Source organism: Anolis sagrei, chromosome 11, assembly GCF_037176765.1.
Source record: "Anolis sagrei isolate rAnoSag1 chromosome 11, rAnoSag1.mat, whole genome shotgun sequence".
In the NCBI taxonomy this organism is placed as follows: domain Eukaryota; kingdom Metazoa; phylum Chordata; class Lepidosauria; order Squamata; family Dactyloidae; genus Anolis; species Anolis sagrei.
The window spans coordinates 8,769,587-8,785,783 of record NC_090031.1 but is presented as its reverse complement, the minus strand read 5'-3'; the positions used below and the strand labels follow the sequence as shown (position 1 = coordinate 8,785,783).

The 16,197-nt window shown below is 44.9% G+C and overlaps 1 protein-coding gene across 1 annotated transcript in view; it reads right to left on the bottom strand.

Annotated features, from left to right (window-relative positions):
• Window positions 1–768: 768 nt before the first annotated feature.
• PHF19 (PHD finger protein 19) overlaps window positions 769–16,197 on the bottom strand; it is a 27,822-nt gene continuing 12,393 nt past the window's right edge. Inside the window, exons 3-15 of the mRNA XM_067472229.1 lie at window positions 15,989–16,070; window positions 14,291–14,386; window positions 14,075–14,175; window positions 12,329–12,477; window positions 12,110–12,205; window positions 9,385–9,453; window positions 8,019–8,139; window positions 7,777–7,844; window positions 6,252–6,426; window positions 4,648–4,701; window positions 3,403–3,488; window positions 2,614–2,709; window positions 769–1,200 (exon numbers count right to left, since the gene is read on the bottom strand). Coding sequence (XP_067328330.1) covers window positions 855–1,200; window positions 2,614–2,709; window positions 3,403–3,488; window positions 4,648–4,701; window positions 6,252–6,426; window positions 7,777–7,844; window positions 8,019–8,139; window positions 9,385–9,453; window positions 12,110–12,205; window positions 12,329–12,477; window positions 14,075–14,175; window positions 14,291–14,386; window positions 15,989–16,070 — 1,539 coding nt within the window. The 3' untranslated portion in view covers window positions 769–854. The remainder of the gene's footprint in view (window positions 1,201–2,613; window positions 2,710–3,402; window positions 3,489–4,647; window positions 4,702–6,251; window positions 6,427–7,776; window positions 7,845–8,018; window positions 8,140–9,384; window positions 9,454–12,109; window positions 12,206–12,328; window positions 12,478–14,074; window positions 14,176–14,290; window positions 14,387–15,988; window positions 16,071–16,197) is intronic.

Here is a 16,197-nt window from a genome sequence, read left to right as displayed (position 1 = left end):
ATTGATGGATTCCTAGCAAAGCGGACCATGATCACTGGGGCAGACTAGGCTTCTCTGCTGTGGAAATTGCGGGAGGCCATCAAAACCAAGAGAGAAAGACGTGGCATGCTCACCAAAGGTGTCCACCTTCTGAAAGAGAATGCACCAGTTCACAACTCACATGTTGTCTAAATGGAAGCATGTTCCTGTAACTTGGAAATTCAACCGCATCCCCCTTTATTCACCCGACCTCACACCATCAGACTTCCACCTCTTTCTAACAAGGAAGTTATTTTTAAAGGACAAGCATTTTTCAGATGATGAGACTCTGATTTCTGAAGTCACAATGTGACTTTTGCAGCAACCTGTCGCCTTCTACAAGCAAGGTGATTACAGTTGCTTAAAAAGATGGGAGAAGTGTTTGTCCCTAAGTGGCCCCAATGGAGAGAAGGACTCTAAACTGGGCCAAGTTTCATTGCTCTCAGTCCACAGGAAGTGAGTCAGAGGAAATCTTTAATGAACGCCCCCGTAGCTGGCACCTTTGCCATCGATTCAGGCAGCAAAGTGACTCCGTTTAGGCTACAACAAGGACATATCTTCAGCAAGATCATCCAGATCTAAAAAGGTTCTGTCAAGATTCAATTCAAACGTTTTTTCCACCATTTCTATCTCCTTTCTGTAACAACAACAACAACAAAAAGCAGCAATAAAGCAATGGGGGCTCTGTTTTAGCAACACAAATTGTCATGCCGACAAAACCTCTTTTGTGGCACCTCAGTGGATCCCTCAATGGCACAGAACAATGACTAGCCCGGTATTCCATTTCTGAAATCCATTCCCATCCGTTCTGCTACTTCCTTCCTGAAGGTGTGACTTCAATATGGAGTGGTGCCTTCCCATTCCACCAAATACTCCACTTTGCCCTCCAGGGTCACCCTCCGCGCCAGGACTTGGTACTTCTCGCCACACACCAGCCGCCCGGCCGCCCCAAAGTAGCTGCTGATGGAGGACTTGAGGTGCGAGAGGGAGGCGTCGTCCTCGCTCAGGCTCTCCAAAGTGTGGCAGTCGATGGCGTGGTCCGGGTGGGATGGGGCTCCGGGCGCCTCGCCGTCTTCGGAAAGGCAGGCAGGCAGTGCTCGACGTGGGTGTTTCAGCTTGGTCTCAACCACTGCAGAAGTCTTGGCAGTGAGTTTGCGCTTCCGGCTGCCCACGTTCCTTCGGCTGGAAGAAGACAATAGCATTATGACCACATTCCGTCAAAGTGGTTGTAGAAAGGGGCAACAGCATGATGGTTGCTTCTATAGTGTTGTCCCTATGATGTACTTTCCCCCATCCTAAACTGAAAGCCTACCTCACTGTTTATCCTTTTTGGGCTCCCTTCAGTTACATATTTTCTATTCCTATCTCATCCAGAGTTTTATCATTTTACCTCGTCAATTCGGCCTGCCCATTCTGTTCAATTTTATATTGTTTTAATTTGCTTTATTTATGTTATTTTGCTACTATATGTATTTTATTCCAATGTAATGTTTGCTGTTTGCAGTCTGTATTTTATTTTGCTTTGGGCTTGGCCTCATGTTAGCCGCCCCGAGTCCCCTTTGGGGCAATGGTGGTGGGGCATAAATAAAAATTATTATTATTATTATTATTATTATTATTATTATTATTATTATTATTATGACAAAAAAGGGCAAGAGCAATGCAGTCATGTTCAATCAAGCATGGCTATGGTCAAGATCAAAGTCTAGAAAGCAGCAATAGCTATTACACTGTGTAACACAATTTTTGTCCCTAGATTATAAGTGTTATTTCCTAATTGGTTCTATCATAAAAACATGGGGAAAGTTTATTAAACTGCAAAAACTTTGCTTCTGCGGGACGGACATCTTGCAGCACATTTTGCTCTAGTCTTTCAATGAGTATCTCATCGAGTCTCAACCAATTCAACATAGTTCGTGGAAGTCACAAACACCAAGTTTCTGGAGTAGAAGAACTCCTTTCAAAGGAAGGACTGCACAGTTAAACAGGAAATAACAGTGTTATTGGTAATGCTCAATCAAACATGGTAGTGGTCTAGAAAAGGGCAATAGCAACAGGGTTCCTTCTGCTAGAAAATGGCAATAGCATTATAGCCATGTTTGGTCAACGCAGTCATGTTCATCATCATGGTCAGTCTAACATGGTCATAGTCATGTTCTAGAAAAGGGTATTAGCAACAGGGTTGCTTCTGCTAGAAAATGGCAATAGCATTATAGCCATGCTTGGTCAACGCAGTCATGTTCATCATCATGGTCAGTCTAATGTGGTCATAGTCATGTTCTAGAAATAGGAAATAGCAACAGGGTTCCTTCAGCTGTTAGGGATTGTGGGAGTTGAAGTCCAAAACACCTGGACTGCCGAAGCTTGCCCACACCTAATTCAGATGCACCCCTTCTCTGAATCTATTCTGGGTTTATTCTGAAAGCAACTATCCAAGGTGCTGAACCTAAAGAAGGATAGGTCCAGAACTATGGAGAGTTCATGTAGAACCCAGAATAAAACCCAGAGAGGAGGCCAAAGGAAAGGAGAATCTTCTAAAAACCAAAGGGTAAATAATGTGTTGGTAATAATGCAAACGCAACGGAGACCCTGTACCTTGACTGATAGGACAGGCTGGTTGTCACCGATCCTGAAGTGCTGACTGCATCGGTGGAATCCACATCGGAAAGGAAAGTGTGGCTCGAACTTGCGCTGGAAAGGAGTCAGAAATACAGAATCAAGAAGCTCTTCTGCAACAGCTCAAAACCACTGAAGAGAGTCAGACTGTATAAGAATGAAGTTTTAAGGAAGTTAGAAAAAGAAAGATTGAGATGGGAGGGAAGAAGGATTGGAGGATTTGAAAAAGAAAGCTGAAACTCTTGCTAGTCAAAACAACAAGGGAAAAGTTAGATGAAAATCAGTAAGTTTTCAGGAGGATGACCGGCACAGAGAAAGATAGGGCCTTGAGATTCCTCTGAGGACAAAAGGGATGATGGGTTTCCCATTGAAGAGTCTGTGTGTGATCAGGGTGAATTGTAGGCCACAGATCTGAAAGAAATGCCTGCAGCTGCAGAGGAGACACGGGATATTGGGGATTCCAATGTCCATTCCTTAACAACTGAGGAAAAGTCAGTTTTCCTTGGGAGTCAGATGCAGATGGGGAGTTTTCCCATGATATCAGATTAGGCCTCCGCACGGAGGGAGTGAAGAATAGATTAATTAGGCATTCAGAAAAACTCAGTGAGGAGTCCTTGAAACCCAGGTCTCAAAAGCATACCTTTGAAAGGAAACAGAGCTCAGCAGGAAGCAGAAAGAGAGAGGAGGAGAATGCAAACTATTCAGAACTGAGAAGAGAGAACAAAAGGACTGAACTTTGCACATGCTCTTACTCATGATCGCTCTTACCTTTTCAGGCTCTGAATTTCATCCAAAGTGAAATCAAAGATGCTGGCCAGATGGTGGTTTGTGCTCCAGGCCGAGGCAAAATCACTCTGAGCAGGAAAAACAACATAAGGAAAACGTCCTCTAACAAAAGTGGGGCCTCGCGGACCATAAAATTCCTTTCACTGCATTGAAGCAGTTGATACAAAGTCTTGGCGAAGGCTTTCATGGCCAGAATCACTGGGTTGTTGTAAGTTTTTTTCGGGCTATATGGTCATGTTCTAAAGGCATTTTCTCTTAACGTTTTGCCTGCATCTATGGCAAGAATCCTTGTTTGAGGATGCTTGCCATAGATGCAGGCGAAACGTCAGGAGAAAATGCCTTTAGAACATGGCTATATAGCCCAAAAAAACCTACAACAACCCAGTGATAGAAAGTCCTTTCACAACAACAACAACAACAACAACAACAACAACAACAACAATAATATACTTTATTTATATTCCACTCTATCCACCCAGGGGGACTCAGAGTTGATTACAGAATACATACATGGTAAACAATCAGTGCTGTTATACAATTAACAAAGACAGACAATACATAGACATAGGCAAGGCAATTTTTCATTTTCATTTCTGGCATCTGGAGGCTACAGCAAAGTCTAGAGAAGACAATTATGCTGTGGAAGGTGGAAGGTAAAAGGAAGAGGGGCCGACCAAGGGCAAGATGGATGGATGGCATCCTTGAAGTGACTGGACTGACCTTGAAGGAGCTGGGGGTGGTGACAGCCGACAGGGAGTTCTGGCGTGGACTGGTCCATGAGGTCACGAAGAGTTGGAGACGACTGAACGAATGAACAACAACATCTGGAGGCTTTGCTCGACTTGGCCATGGAAGAGGTGCTGTTGTCCCATTTTTCCATGCTGAAGTGCCTGTTGTCCATGGACACCTTCGTGATTTAATTGCCTGCATCTCTTCAGGGGCACCTTTTACCCCCCCCCCCCCTATTTGTGAGAAGACAAATAGCAGTACCTATTTGTCAACTCACAATACTGTTTTCAAACTGCTAGGTAAACAGAAGCTAGGGCTGACGGCGGGAGCTCATCCAACCTGTGGCTTGAACTGCCAACCTTCCAGTTGGCAAGATTTTCCGTAGCTGGCAGTTTACCCAATGTGCTAACCACAGCCCCTATGTTATAATGCAATGTCTGCTATTAAATGAAAGGAAATTACTTGAAAACAACAAAAGAATACCATTCAAAAACTCACGCTGGGAATCGCATCCTCCAGGAGAAATTTTGACCGTTTCCTCCTCCTTTCCTGCTGAAGTGTGCATGGTGCAGAACTGTAGACAAATTAAGAGGATTCAGAACTTGACAATCTAGCAGTGGAAATATTCTGGGAGTATTGGGTTTAAGCTACAAGTTTTGTGTATTTCGTCCAATCAACTGCATGAAAAAGCAACATCACTTTCTTCTTTCATCACATATTCAATGTGGACTGCAATCTGGGACTATATTTCACATTTCATTAATCATTATGTAACATGATTTTTGTTCCTGGGTTATAGATGTTATTTCTTAATTGGTTCTATCCAGGCATGTAGCCAGGGGGGGGGCTCGGGGGGCTTCAGCCCCCCCCCGAAATTCTCATGGTGGTTCGCGAAAAGGCCTTACTGGTGCATTATTTAAACTGTTATGTTTATTCATATCATGATCTGATCACCATACTCAATATATCCCATATGCATGGGGGTATTCGGGTAATGGTACAAAAGGTTTGCTAGACTAGACCCTCTTTCACTCAGACTCAGCCCCCCCGAAACTCAGCCCCCCCCGAAACCCCCCCTGAAAAATCTTTAGCCCCCCCCCGAAACGAAATCCTGGCTACGGGCCTGGTTCTATCATAAAATCATGGAAAATGTTTATCAAATTGCAAAAAAACCCTCAATTATATGAGTCTACACTGACCATATAATGAGGTTGCAAACCGTTGGAAATAGCAACCTTCTTCAAGCCCCCACTAGTTATTTGTTATGTATATAATTCGGATTGTTTACTGTATTGTATATGTGTGTGTTGGTATACAGTTTCCTTTAACTCTATGTTGTGGGAGGGGCTGCAGGCCATGTGACCAGATCTGGGACTGTTCAGTACTCAGACTCCATTTTAGAGCTCAGACTCCATTGGGCTTTCAGACTAGACAGAGACTCTATTAGACTCTCAGGACAGAGAGATGCTTTAGACTATGGACTGTTAAGATTATAAGAAAGATGTAGCCATGGGCAATCCATGGTTCTAAATGGTTGTAAAGTACAGTATTTTCAAAACTACGGGGTGCTGGTGCTTTACTTCTACAGTGTTGCTAAAGTTATGGTGGTGAAAATTTCAGAACTCTAACAAAACTTTCAAAATTTCGTTATAATTGGCAGTTTCTAATTGGTTCTGTCATAAAAATTGCCAATAACGAAATAATAATGAAATTTTGAAAGTTTTGTTAGAGTTCTGAAATTTTCACCACCAGAATAGCATGAGCGGATAGCATGAGCAATGGTATTGAAAGCCACTGAGAGGTCCAGGAGAACTAGTAGGGACACAGTTTCCCTGTCTAGCTCTCTTCGTAGATCATCCACCAAGGCGATCAACGCCATCTGGCCTGAAACCAGATTGAGATGAATCCAGATAAGAAACTTTGGAGTTGTGAGGCCACTACCTTCTCTAGAGCCTTGCCCAGAAAGGAGAGGTTTCAAACTGGCCGATAATTATCCAGTTCAGCTGGTTCAAGTAAACATGGCATGAGATTCAAGTAAATACGTTAAGTTACGTGATGGACACGTTAGCATGGCCCAACTTGGCCTAAGCAAAGGAAGATACAGGCCTGCTTTTACGAGAGTGCTTGAATCTCCCTCTTTTCTTGGGTCCATTTGCTCCTCCATCAACGGATCCGGGGATCTTCTCAGGCAGGAGTTTGCTGGGTGGGTTGGGGGGCACGCGGATCCGCAAGCGGAATATGCATTTCTTCTTCTTGATTTCCTTTCCGCACAGAAATCTGAAAGGCAGGAAGACCAAACCTGTGTCCACTTACACAGACAAGCTCCTGTCTCCTCAAACAGCTATAGCTCCCACCATTCTAGAGACACCAATGGCCCTCCCTCCAATGACATTGCAGGTTATAGCGAGCACTGTAAACAAGTCCAAGAGCCCTACCAATGTCCTCCACAAACACCACACTGCCCACCACCCAAGTGAAGGCTTTCATAAAAGGACAAATTCCTCCTACATTTTATGTGTTTCCTCCTCCACAGACATCCCAGTGTTACTGACTCTCCATTGCTGTGGAATTTGCATAATCCCACCCGCTGCCTCTCCCTTAATCCTTTCCTATTCTTTTCTATGGCACACAACCAACAGAGGAATTCATCAGCAATTGAACATACTAGAGAGGTTGGGGGAGAATTCACCATGATTTATAGGAGTTGTAGGTACTGGGATATATAGTTCCCCTGCAATCTAAGAGCACTCTGAACTCCATCAACGATGGACCAAACTAACTTGGCACACAAAACCCCCATGACCAACAAAACATACTGGAGGTCTTTGGAGGGTTTTAGAGGAGTTGTAGTTCACCTATAGCGCACTATGAATCCAAACAATGATGGATCAAGACCAAATTTGGAATGAACACCCAATATGCCCAAATTTGAATACTGGTTGGTTTTGAAAGGAATTGGCCTAGGTATTTTGGAGTTGTAGGTACTGGGATTTATAGTTCACCTGCATTCAGTGAACACTCTGAACACCAAAGATGGAATCGGACCAAACCTGGCACACAGATTCCCCCATCACCAGCAAAAAATATCGGAGTCTGGAAAATCACCTTGATTTGGGGGAGCTGTAGTTCACCTACATCAAGATAGCTCAGTGAACCCAAACATCGAATTATAGGAGTTGTAGCTACTGTGACCTGAAATCTAAGAGTATTCTGAACTCCATCAATTTTTTTTTTCATCTCAGGAGCGACTTGAGAAACTGCAAGTCGCTTCTGGTGTGAGAGAATTGGCTTTCTGCAAGGACGTTGCCCAGGGGACGCCTGGATGAATTGATGTTTTTATCATCTTTGTGGGAGACTTCTCTCATGTCCCCGCATGAGGAGCTGGAGCTGATAAAGGGAGCTCATCCGCTTGACCTGGAACTAACTTGGTGGAAAGGTAATGGCGCTCCATGCAGTCCTGTCAACCACATGACCTATGAGGCGTCTATGGACAACACCAGCTCTATGGCTTAGAAATGGAGATGAGCACCACCCTCCAGAGCCAGACTCAACTACAGTTAATGTCAAACCTTTACCTTTATCTGCATAACCAAATAAAATAATATAGTCCCCCATGATGCTTCTCACCTGCTTTTGTAGCTGTTTAGTGCATCTGAAAGATGGGGTCCTCGCTCCGCCGTCGGGGTCCCGGTCAACTGGGAATGAGAGACACAGTGAAACCACAAGCATGGGTTCCGTTCAATGGGAGTCTTACAATTTATATTGATTTCCAAGAGTTATTCTTGATGGTGGCCGCAAGAGGGAACCCAAGTGCCACCAATATTGAAATGTTCCCATTCCATGCAAACACCTCGGACTCCCTTTATTACCTTCCCCAGTTGCAAGAGGTCCCAGTGGTGATTGACAAAGGCCACGATTTCCTCAAAGTCAAAGTATTTCTTCTTGCTTTGAACGCCCAAATTGTAGAGCGCGAGATGCACTAAGTCAACCCTGTGTAAGGAACAAGTCCGGTGATTGGTTTCCCAGCATTTTCTGCCATTTTATTAAGTACAAGAAGGAATATTGATGACAATCAAAAGTCAGAGAAAAGGGAGACACCATGATCACCATACAACTGGGTCACAACATCTGTTATAGAACTCCAATATGCTGATGACAACGTTGTCTGTGCGCATTCAGAAGAAGACCTACAAGCCACCCTAAACATCTTCGCAGAAGCATACGAGAAGCTTGGCCTGTCATTGAAAAGCAAGAGAACCAAAAGTGCTCTTTGTCACCAGCCAATCTCCTTTCAATGCCAGAAATACAACTTAATGGTGTAATGTTAGAAAATGTTAACCCTTTCCACTTCCTTGGCAGCCACCTCTCCACAAAAGTCAACATTGACACTGAAATTCAACACCGCCTCAGCTCTGCGAGTGCAGCATTTTTCCAAATGAAGCAGAGAGTGTTTGAGGATTGGGACATCCATAGGGATACCAAGGTGCTTGTATATAAAGCTATTGTCCTTCCAACCCTGCTATATGCCTGCAAAACGTGGACTATCAACAGATGTTACATGCAACTCCTAGAACGATTCCATCAGTGCTGCCTCCGAAAAATCCTGCAAATCTCTTGGGAAGACAAGCAGACAAATGTCAGCGTGCTGGAAGAAGCAAAGACCACCAGCACTGAAGCGATGGTCCTCCGCCATCAACTCCACTGGACTGGCCACATTGTCCGGATGCCCGACCACCATTTCCCAAAGCGGTTTCTCTACTCCGAACTCAAGATTGGAAAAAGGAATGTTGGTGGGCAGGAAAGAGATTGAAAGATGGGCTCAAAGCCAACCTTAAAAACTCTGGCATAGATACAGAGATATAGGAAGTACCAGCCCTTGAGCGCTCCAGCTGGAGGTCAGCTGTGACCAGCAGTGCTGTAGAATTTGATGAGGCACGAATGGAGGGCAAAAGAGAGAAACATGCCAAGAGGAAGGTACGTCAAGCCAACCCTGACAAGGACCGCCTTCCTTCAGGAAACCAATGCCCTCACTGCGGGAGAACATGCGGGTCAAGAATAGGGCTCCACAGTCATCTATGGACCCACCACCAGGACACTGATCTTGGAAGACAATCCTACTCAGACAACGAGGGATCGCCTAAGTAATAAAATAAGTACAACTGCCTTCCTGACCAAACATTTTGTCGGCACTCTCAGTGTAGAAAGCAAGAAGGAAGTTTAAAGCCTGGATCTTACCATCTCAAAGGCAACCGTTTGATGTATTCCGGTCCCTGGTTGCACACCGAGCAATAGAAAATGTAAAATCTGAAAGACACGAGATTCCCTTTGTTTATTAAAGACGATTATAAACACTTTGTTGCTGACTGGAGCTGATACAGAGCAGCAAAACAAAGAAACAAATCCTTCAAATCGCCATCAAATTACACAATGTAACAAAATATGGGGAAAAAAATGTCTGTTCCTGGTTTGGAAGTGTTGTCATTTCCTGTTTAATTGTGCAGTCCTTACTTTGAAAGTAGTTGTTATCCTCCAGAAACTTTGTTATTGTGGCTCCTAAAAACTTGGTTGAATTAGCTGAGGCTCGATGAGATATTTATTGGAAAACCACAAGGTTTGAATGAAAAGTAATGCCTCCACCTTCGTAACTCCTCAACAGATCGCAGTACTGGTATGCGGCAGGTACTGGCTTGTTCAGTACACCCTCTTCTACAGTTACAATTTGGCGGGAAGCCTTAGCATTGAATGGTTGTGTTGTTAAAGTGTGAAGCATGGAACCGTGCACAGACAATGCGACTTAAGCAACGTGCAGTCACTGAATTCTTGACAGCAGAAGGTGTCACCTCAACATCTTTAAACTTACTCGCCCAATGATGCACAGTACTCACATCAACACAATCACCATAAACAGCTTGCATTCTCTGATTAATCTCCTTTGGGGTGACACCTTCTGCTGTCAAGGGGATAGGGAAAAGGCAGAACTACTTAATGCCTTCTTTGCCTCGGTCTTCTCACAAAAAGAAAGTCATCTTCAACCTCAGCAAGATGGAGTGGATGAGGCATTAGAGGACATCCAAACCCAAATTGGGAAACAAGTCATCCAGGAATACCTGGCCACTCTAAATGAGTTCAAGTCCCCAGGGCCAGATCAACTACACTCCAGAGTATTGAAGGAACTAGCGGAAGTCATTTCGGAACCATTGGCAATCATCTTTGAGAGTTTCTTGGAGAACGGAAGAAGTTCCAGCAGATTGGAGGAGGGCCAATGTGGTCCCAATCTTCAAGAAGGGAAAGAGGATGACCCAAACAACTACCGTCCGGTCAGCCTCACGTCAATACCAGGCAAGATTCTGGAAAAGATAGTTAAGGAAGTGGTCTGCAAACACTTAGAAACAAATGCGGTCATCGCTAATAGTCAACATGGATTTATCAAAAACAAGTCATGCCAGACTAATCTGATCTCTTTTTTCGATAGAGTTACAAGCTGGATAGATGTGGTGAATGCTGTGGATGTAGCGTACCTGGATTTCAGTAAGGCTTTCGACAAGGTCCCTCATGACCTTCTGGCAAGGAAACTAGTCCAATGTGGGCTAGGCAAAACTACGGTGAGGTGGATCTGTAATTGGTTAAATGGACGAACCCAGAGGGTGATTCTCCCCAATGCTTCCTCTTCATCTTGGAAAGAAGTGACAAGTGGAGTGCCACAGGATTCTGTCCTGGGTCGGTCCTGTTCAGGATCTTTATTAATGATTTAGATGAAGGGTTAGAAGGCAGGATCATCAAGTTTGCAGACGACACCAAATTGGGAGGGATAGCCAATACTCCAGAGGACAGGAGCAGGATTCAAAACGATCTTGACAGACTAGAGAAATGGGCCAAAACTAACAAAATGAAGTTCAACAGGGACAAATGCAAGATACTTCACTTAGGCAGAAAAAACGAAATGCAAAGATACAGAATGGGGGACGATGATGCCTAGCTCAAGAGCAGTGCGTGTGAAAAAGATCTTGGAGTCCTCATGGACAACAAGTTAAACATGAGCCAACAATGTGATGTGTTGGCAAAAAAAGCCAATGGGATTTTGGCCTGCATCAATAGGAGCATAGTGTCTAGATCTAGGGAAGTCATGCTCCCCATGCTCTATTCTGCCTTGGTTAGACCACACCTGGAATATTGTGTCCAATTCTGGGCACCACAATTGTGAGACAAGCTGGAATGTGTCCAGAGGAGGGCGACTAAAATGATCAAGGGTCTGGAGAACAAGCCCTATGAGGAGCAGCTTAAGAAGCTGGGCATGTTTAGCCTGAAGAAGAGAAGGCTGAGAGGAGATATGATAGCCAGGTATAAATATGTGAGAGGAAGCCACAGGGAAGAGGAGGGAGCAAGCTTGTTTTCTGCTTCCTTGGAGACTAGGACGCGGAACAATGGCTTCAAACTACAAGAGAGGATATTCCATCTGAACATGAGGAAGAACTTTCTGTCTGTGAGAGCCGTTCAGCAGTGGAACTCTCTGCCCCGGAGTGTGGTGGAGGCTCCTTCTTTGGAAGTTTTTAAACAGAGGCTGGATGGCCATCTGTCAGGGGTGATTTGAATGCAATATTCCTGCTTCTTGGAAGAGGTTGGACTGGATGGCCCATGAGGTCTCTTCCAACTCTTTGATTTTATGATTCTACTGAACAAGCCAGTACCTGCCACATACCAGTACTGCCATCTGTTGAGGAGTTATGAAGGTGGAGGCATTACTTTTCATTCAACCCTCGTAGAGTAAAATGTGATGCAAAATGTCCCTTCCACAGAAATAAAGTGTTTGCAGTTTAATAACTTTTCCCATGTTTTTATGATGGAACCAATTAGGAAAAAAATGACATTTATAACCCAGGAACAAAGGTCATAGTGTGACATAGTGTTATTTCAGCCTAAATAGGCAGTGCCAAAGAATATAAATAAACAATCATAATAATACCGGTCTCCGAAGAGCATTGGGTCACTAAGGCATTGTGTGCAAGCTTCGTGGAACCACTGCCGGCAGTGGCAACATTGCAGCATCTTCAGGTACCACCTGGAAGGAGAAAGCAAAGAGGATGGGATCAAGGAAGATGAATCCGCACATGGAAAGGCAGGCAGAATAGGAATGGCTTTGGCTTTGCTTGGCTCGTTGGCCACTTGCACCGCGTGGTCTTACTCGCCAGGGCCGCCGCAGTAGCAGTAACACTGTTGGTGGTTGGTCCGATGGAGCGAGTCCCATTCCAACTGCTCCGGGTCGTAGGAGAGCACCATCTTCACCCTTTGTAGCGTCCGGGCGATGGCTCCTTTCTTCAGGGCACCGCCGTTCTGGAAACAACAGCAGACGGAAAATGAGTTCCAGGGCAGAGAGAAGGGTATCTAGTGCTATTGGGATGCAAGGAAGGGAAGGGAATCCTATTGGGATGCAAGGAAGAAGACGCTAATCCTATTGCAGTACGGGAAAGAGAATCCAACCCCATTCCCAAACAAGGAGGGGAAGGATAACCAATAGGGATGTGCAATTTTTCGTTAGTTGTCGTCGGGTCAAATTCATTAAATTCATACTTACAATGCAATATTCGATAAATTTAAGAATCAAAATGTACCCAATACTTTTTTGTTTGAATTTTGTAAATCTCAGAAGCCTCCCAAAAACATAGAATCACAGAGTTGGAAGAGACCTCATGGGCCATCCAGTCCAACCCCATTCTGCCAAGAAGCAGGAATATTGCATTCAAAGCAGCCCTGACAGATGGCCATCCAGCCTCTGTTTTAAAGCTTCCAAAGAAGGAGCCTCCACCACACTCCGGGGCAGAGAGTTCCATTGCTGAACGGCTCTCACAGTCAGGAAGTTCTTCCTCATGTTCAGATGGAATCTCCTCTCTTGTAGTTTGAAGCCATTGCTCCCTTGCGTCCTAGTCTCCAGGGCAGCAGAAAACAAGCTTGCTCCCTCCTCCCTGTGGCTTCCTCTCACATATTTATACATGGCTATCATATCACCTCTCAGCCTTCTCTTCTTCAGGCTAAACATGCCCAGCTCTTTAAGCCGCTCTTCATAAGGCTTGTTCTCCAGACCCTTGATCATTTTAGTCGCCCTCCTCTAGACACATTCCAGCTTGTTCAGCGCAAGGAAGCAAAGCAAAGCCAAAAAGGCTGCCTTTCCTCTATAAATCAATGGCCTCCCAGCACAAGAGAGAAGTAGAAGGAAGAAAGCAGAGTTTTCTTCCTTCTACCTCACAACCTCTGAGGATGCTTGCCATAGATGCAGTCAAAACATCAGGAGAGAATGCTTCTAGCACAGTGGTTCTCAACCTGTGGGTCCCCAGGTGTTCTGGCCTACAACTCCCAGAAATCCCAGCTGTTAGGATTTCTGGGAGTTGAAGGCCAAAACATCTGGGGACCCACAGGTTGAGGACCACTGCTCTAGAACATGGCCATATAGCCCGAAAGAAACCTACAACAACCCAAAGCAGAGTTTGCTGGGAAAGAGACTGAGAAAGCATAGAATTCTGGGAAATGTAGTTTAGGAAGTTGAGGAGCCCTATGCCAGAGAATGCAAAAGGCCCTGCCCTGAACTACATTTCCCAGTATTACTGCTCAACATCAGAATGCCCCAATCATATAACAGGGATGGGCAAACTTCAGCCCTCTAGGTATTTTGGTCTTCAATTCCCACAATTTCCAACAGAGTACCAGCTGTTAGGAATTGTGGGAGTTGTAGTCCAAAATACCTTGAGGGCCAAAGTTTCCTGGGATAATACAGGGAAGGAAAGGGAAGCAAATCTTACTGCAAAAAGGGAAACTAATCCAATTAAGGAAGGGAAACCAATCAGGTTTGCATGGCCTTTGGGGTCTCTCCCAATTTGACAACGATACGATTTATGCCATGAAACAAATACATGGATGATTTCCCTGCATCGCTTACCCGCACAGCCAAGGCAAAGACGCATCTCCGGCAGAACCACGGAGACGTTGAGGAGTCCTCCCGATCGCTCACCCTCGGGATATGGCACTGCTGGTGATAACCTGGTGAGAGCAGAGCAGTCAACGTCATGGGGAAGTGTGTCCGCTATGGGTTTTGGTCTGATCTATAAGCCCTGAACTTCCCCCAAAAACAGGCCAACCGGGACCTCCTTCTTACCTAGTCCGCACTTCCCACAGATCAAGATGTCATTCATGGGGCCTGTGGTGCCTCCGAGGCAGATGTTGCATTTGGGTTCTTCGCCTGGAACCCCAGCTAGAAAAGAGAAAGGCGTCAAGGAGCCTGTCAGTCTGACGAAAGGAAAAGGAAGCACATCATCCCCGTGGATATGAGAAACCATGGATAACCTATATTTTGCTTATACTTGGGTAGGAAGTAAGGCAGTCCCTTTTTCCCATGATAATAACTCTCACAACCTTTGATGATGCTTGCAACAGATGCAGGCGAAACGTCAGGAGAGAATGCTTCTAGAACAGTGTTTCTCAACCTCCCTAATGCCGCGACCCCTTAATTCAGTTACTCATGTTGTGGTGACCCCCAACCATAAAATTATTTCTGTTGCTACTCATAACTATAATTTTGCTACTGTTATGAATCGTCAGGTAAATATCTGATACTCGGGATGTATTTTTATTCACTGGACTAAATTTGGCACAAATACCCGATATGCCCAAATTTGATTACTGGTGGGCTTGGGCAAGATTGTTCACCTACAATCAAAGAGCATTCTGAACTCCACCAATGATGGAATTAAACCACCTTGGCACACAGAACTCCCTTGATCAATAGAAAATACTGGAAGAAAATACCGGAAGACCTCACTACCTGCCATAGATGCAGGCGAAATGTCAGGAGAAAATGCCTCTACAACATGGCCATATAGCCAGGAAAAACCTACAACAACCCAATACTGGAAGGGTTTGGTGGCCATTGACCTTGAATTTGGGAGTTGTCGTTCACCTACATTCAGAGAGCAACGTGAACTCAAACAGTGATGGAGCTGAACCAAACTTGGCACGAATACTCAATATGCCCAAATGTGAATACTGGTGGAGTTTGGAGAAAATAGACCTTGATATTTGGGAATTATAGTTGCTGGGATTTATAGTTCACTTACAATCAAAGAGCATTCTGAACCACCAACTATGGAATTGAATCAAACTTGGCACACAGAACTCCCTTGACCAATCGAAAATACTGGAAGAGTTTGGTAGATATTGACCTTGAATTTGGGAGTTGTAGTTCACCTACATTCAGAGAGCAATGTGAACTCAAACAATGATGGAGCTGAACCAAACTTGGCACAAATACTCAATATGCCCAAATGTGAATACTGGTGGAGTTTGGGGAAAATAGACCTTGACATTTGGGAGTTCTAGTTGCTGGGATTTATAGTTCACCTACAATGAAAGAGCATTCAGAACCCCACGAATGACAGAATTGGGGCAAACTTCCCACACGGAACTTCCATGAGCAACAGAAAATACTGTGTTTTCTGATGGTCTTTGGAGACCCCTCTGACACCCTCTCATGACCCCCCCCCCCCCAGGGGAGCCTTGTAAGTTCCCCATTGCCGCCAATTGGATGGATCTTCCTGCTGCCTAAACAAAAATAGATATTTCCATTAGTCAATTTTGGGGAAGCTCCCGAAAAACAGATCTGAGTACCCAATGAAATTTGGATGCCAAAACTGGATCGTCCTCCAGACGAATTGCACAAGCCTAGTGTCCAGCTCAGGGATGTCCAAACCTGGGAGGAGGAACCCATATTGCGAAAAGGAAACACAAGCTAATGTTTTTGGGGTGCAAGGTATCCAGTCCTATTGCAAGAAGGGGAGGGAATCCAATGCCTACATACCATGCTGGATGTCCTTCCAAAGCACCCAATACTTAGAGTTGTCCTCAAAAGTCACCAGGCAGCTCTGCTTGGATCCACTCACCTGCAAGGAAGGAAAGGAAGGAAAGGAAGGAAAGGAGGGAAAGGAGGGAAAGGAGAGAAAGGAGAGGGAGGAAGGGAGGTAGGGAGGGAGGGAGGGAGGGAGGGAGGGAGGAAGGAAGGAAGGAAGG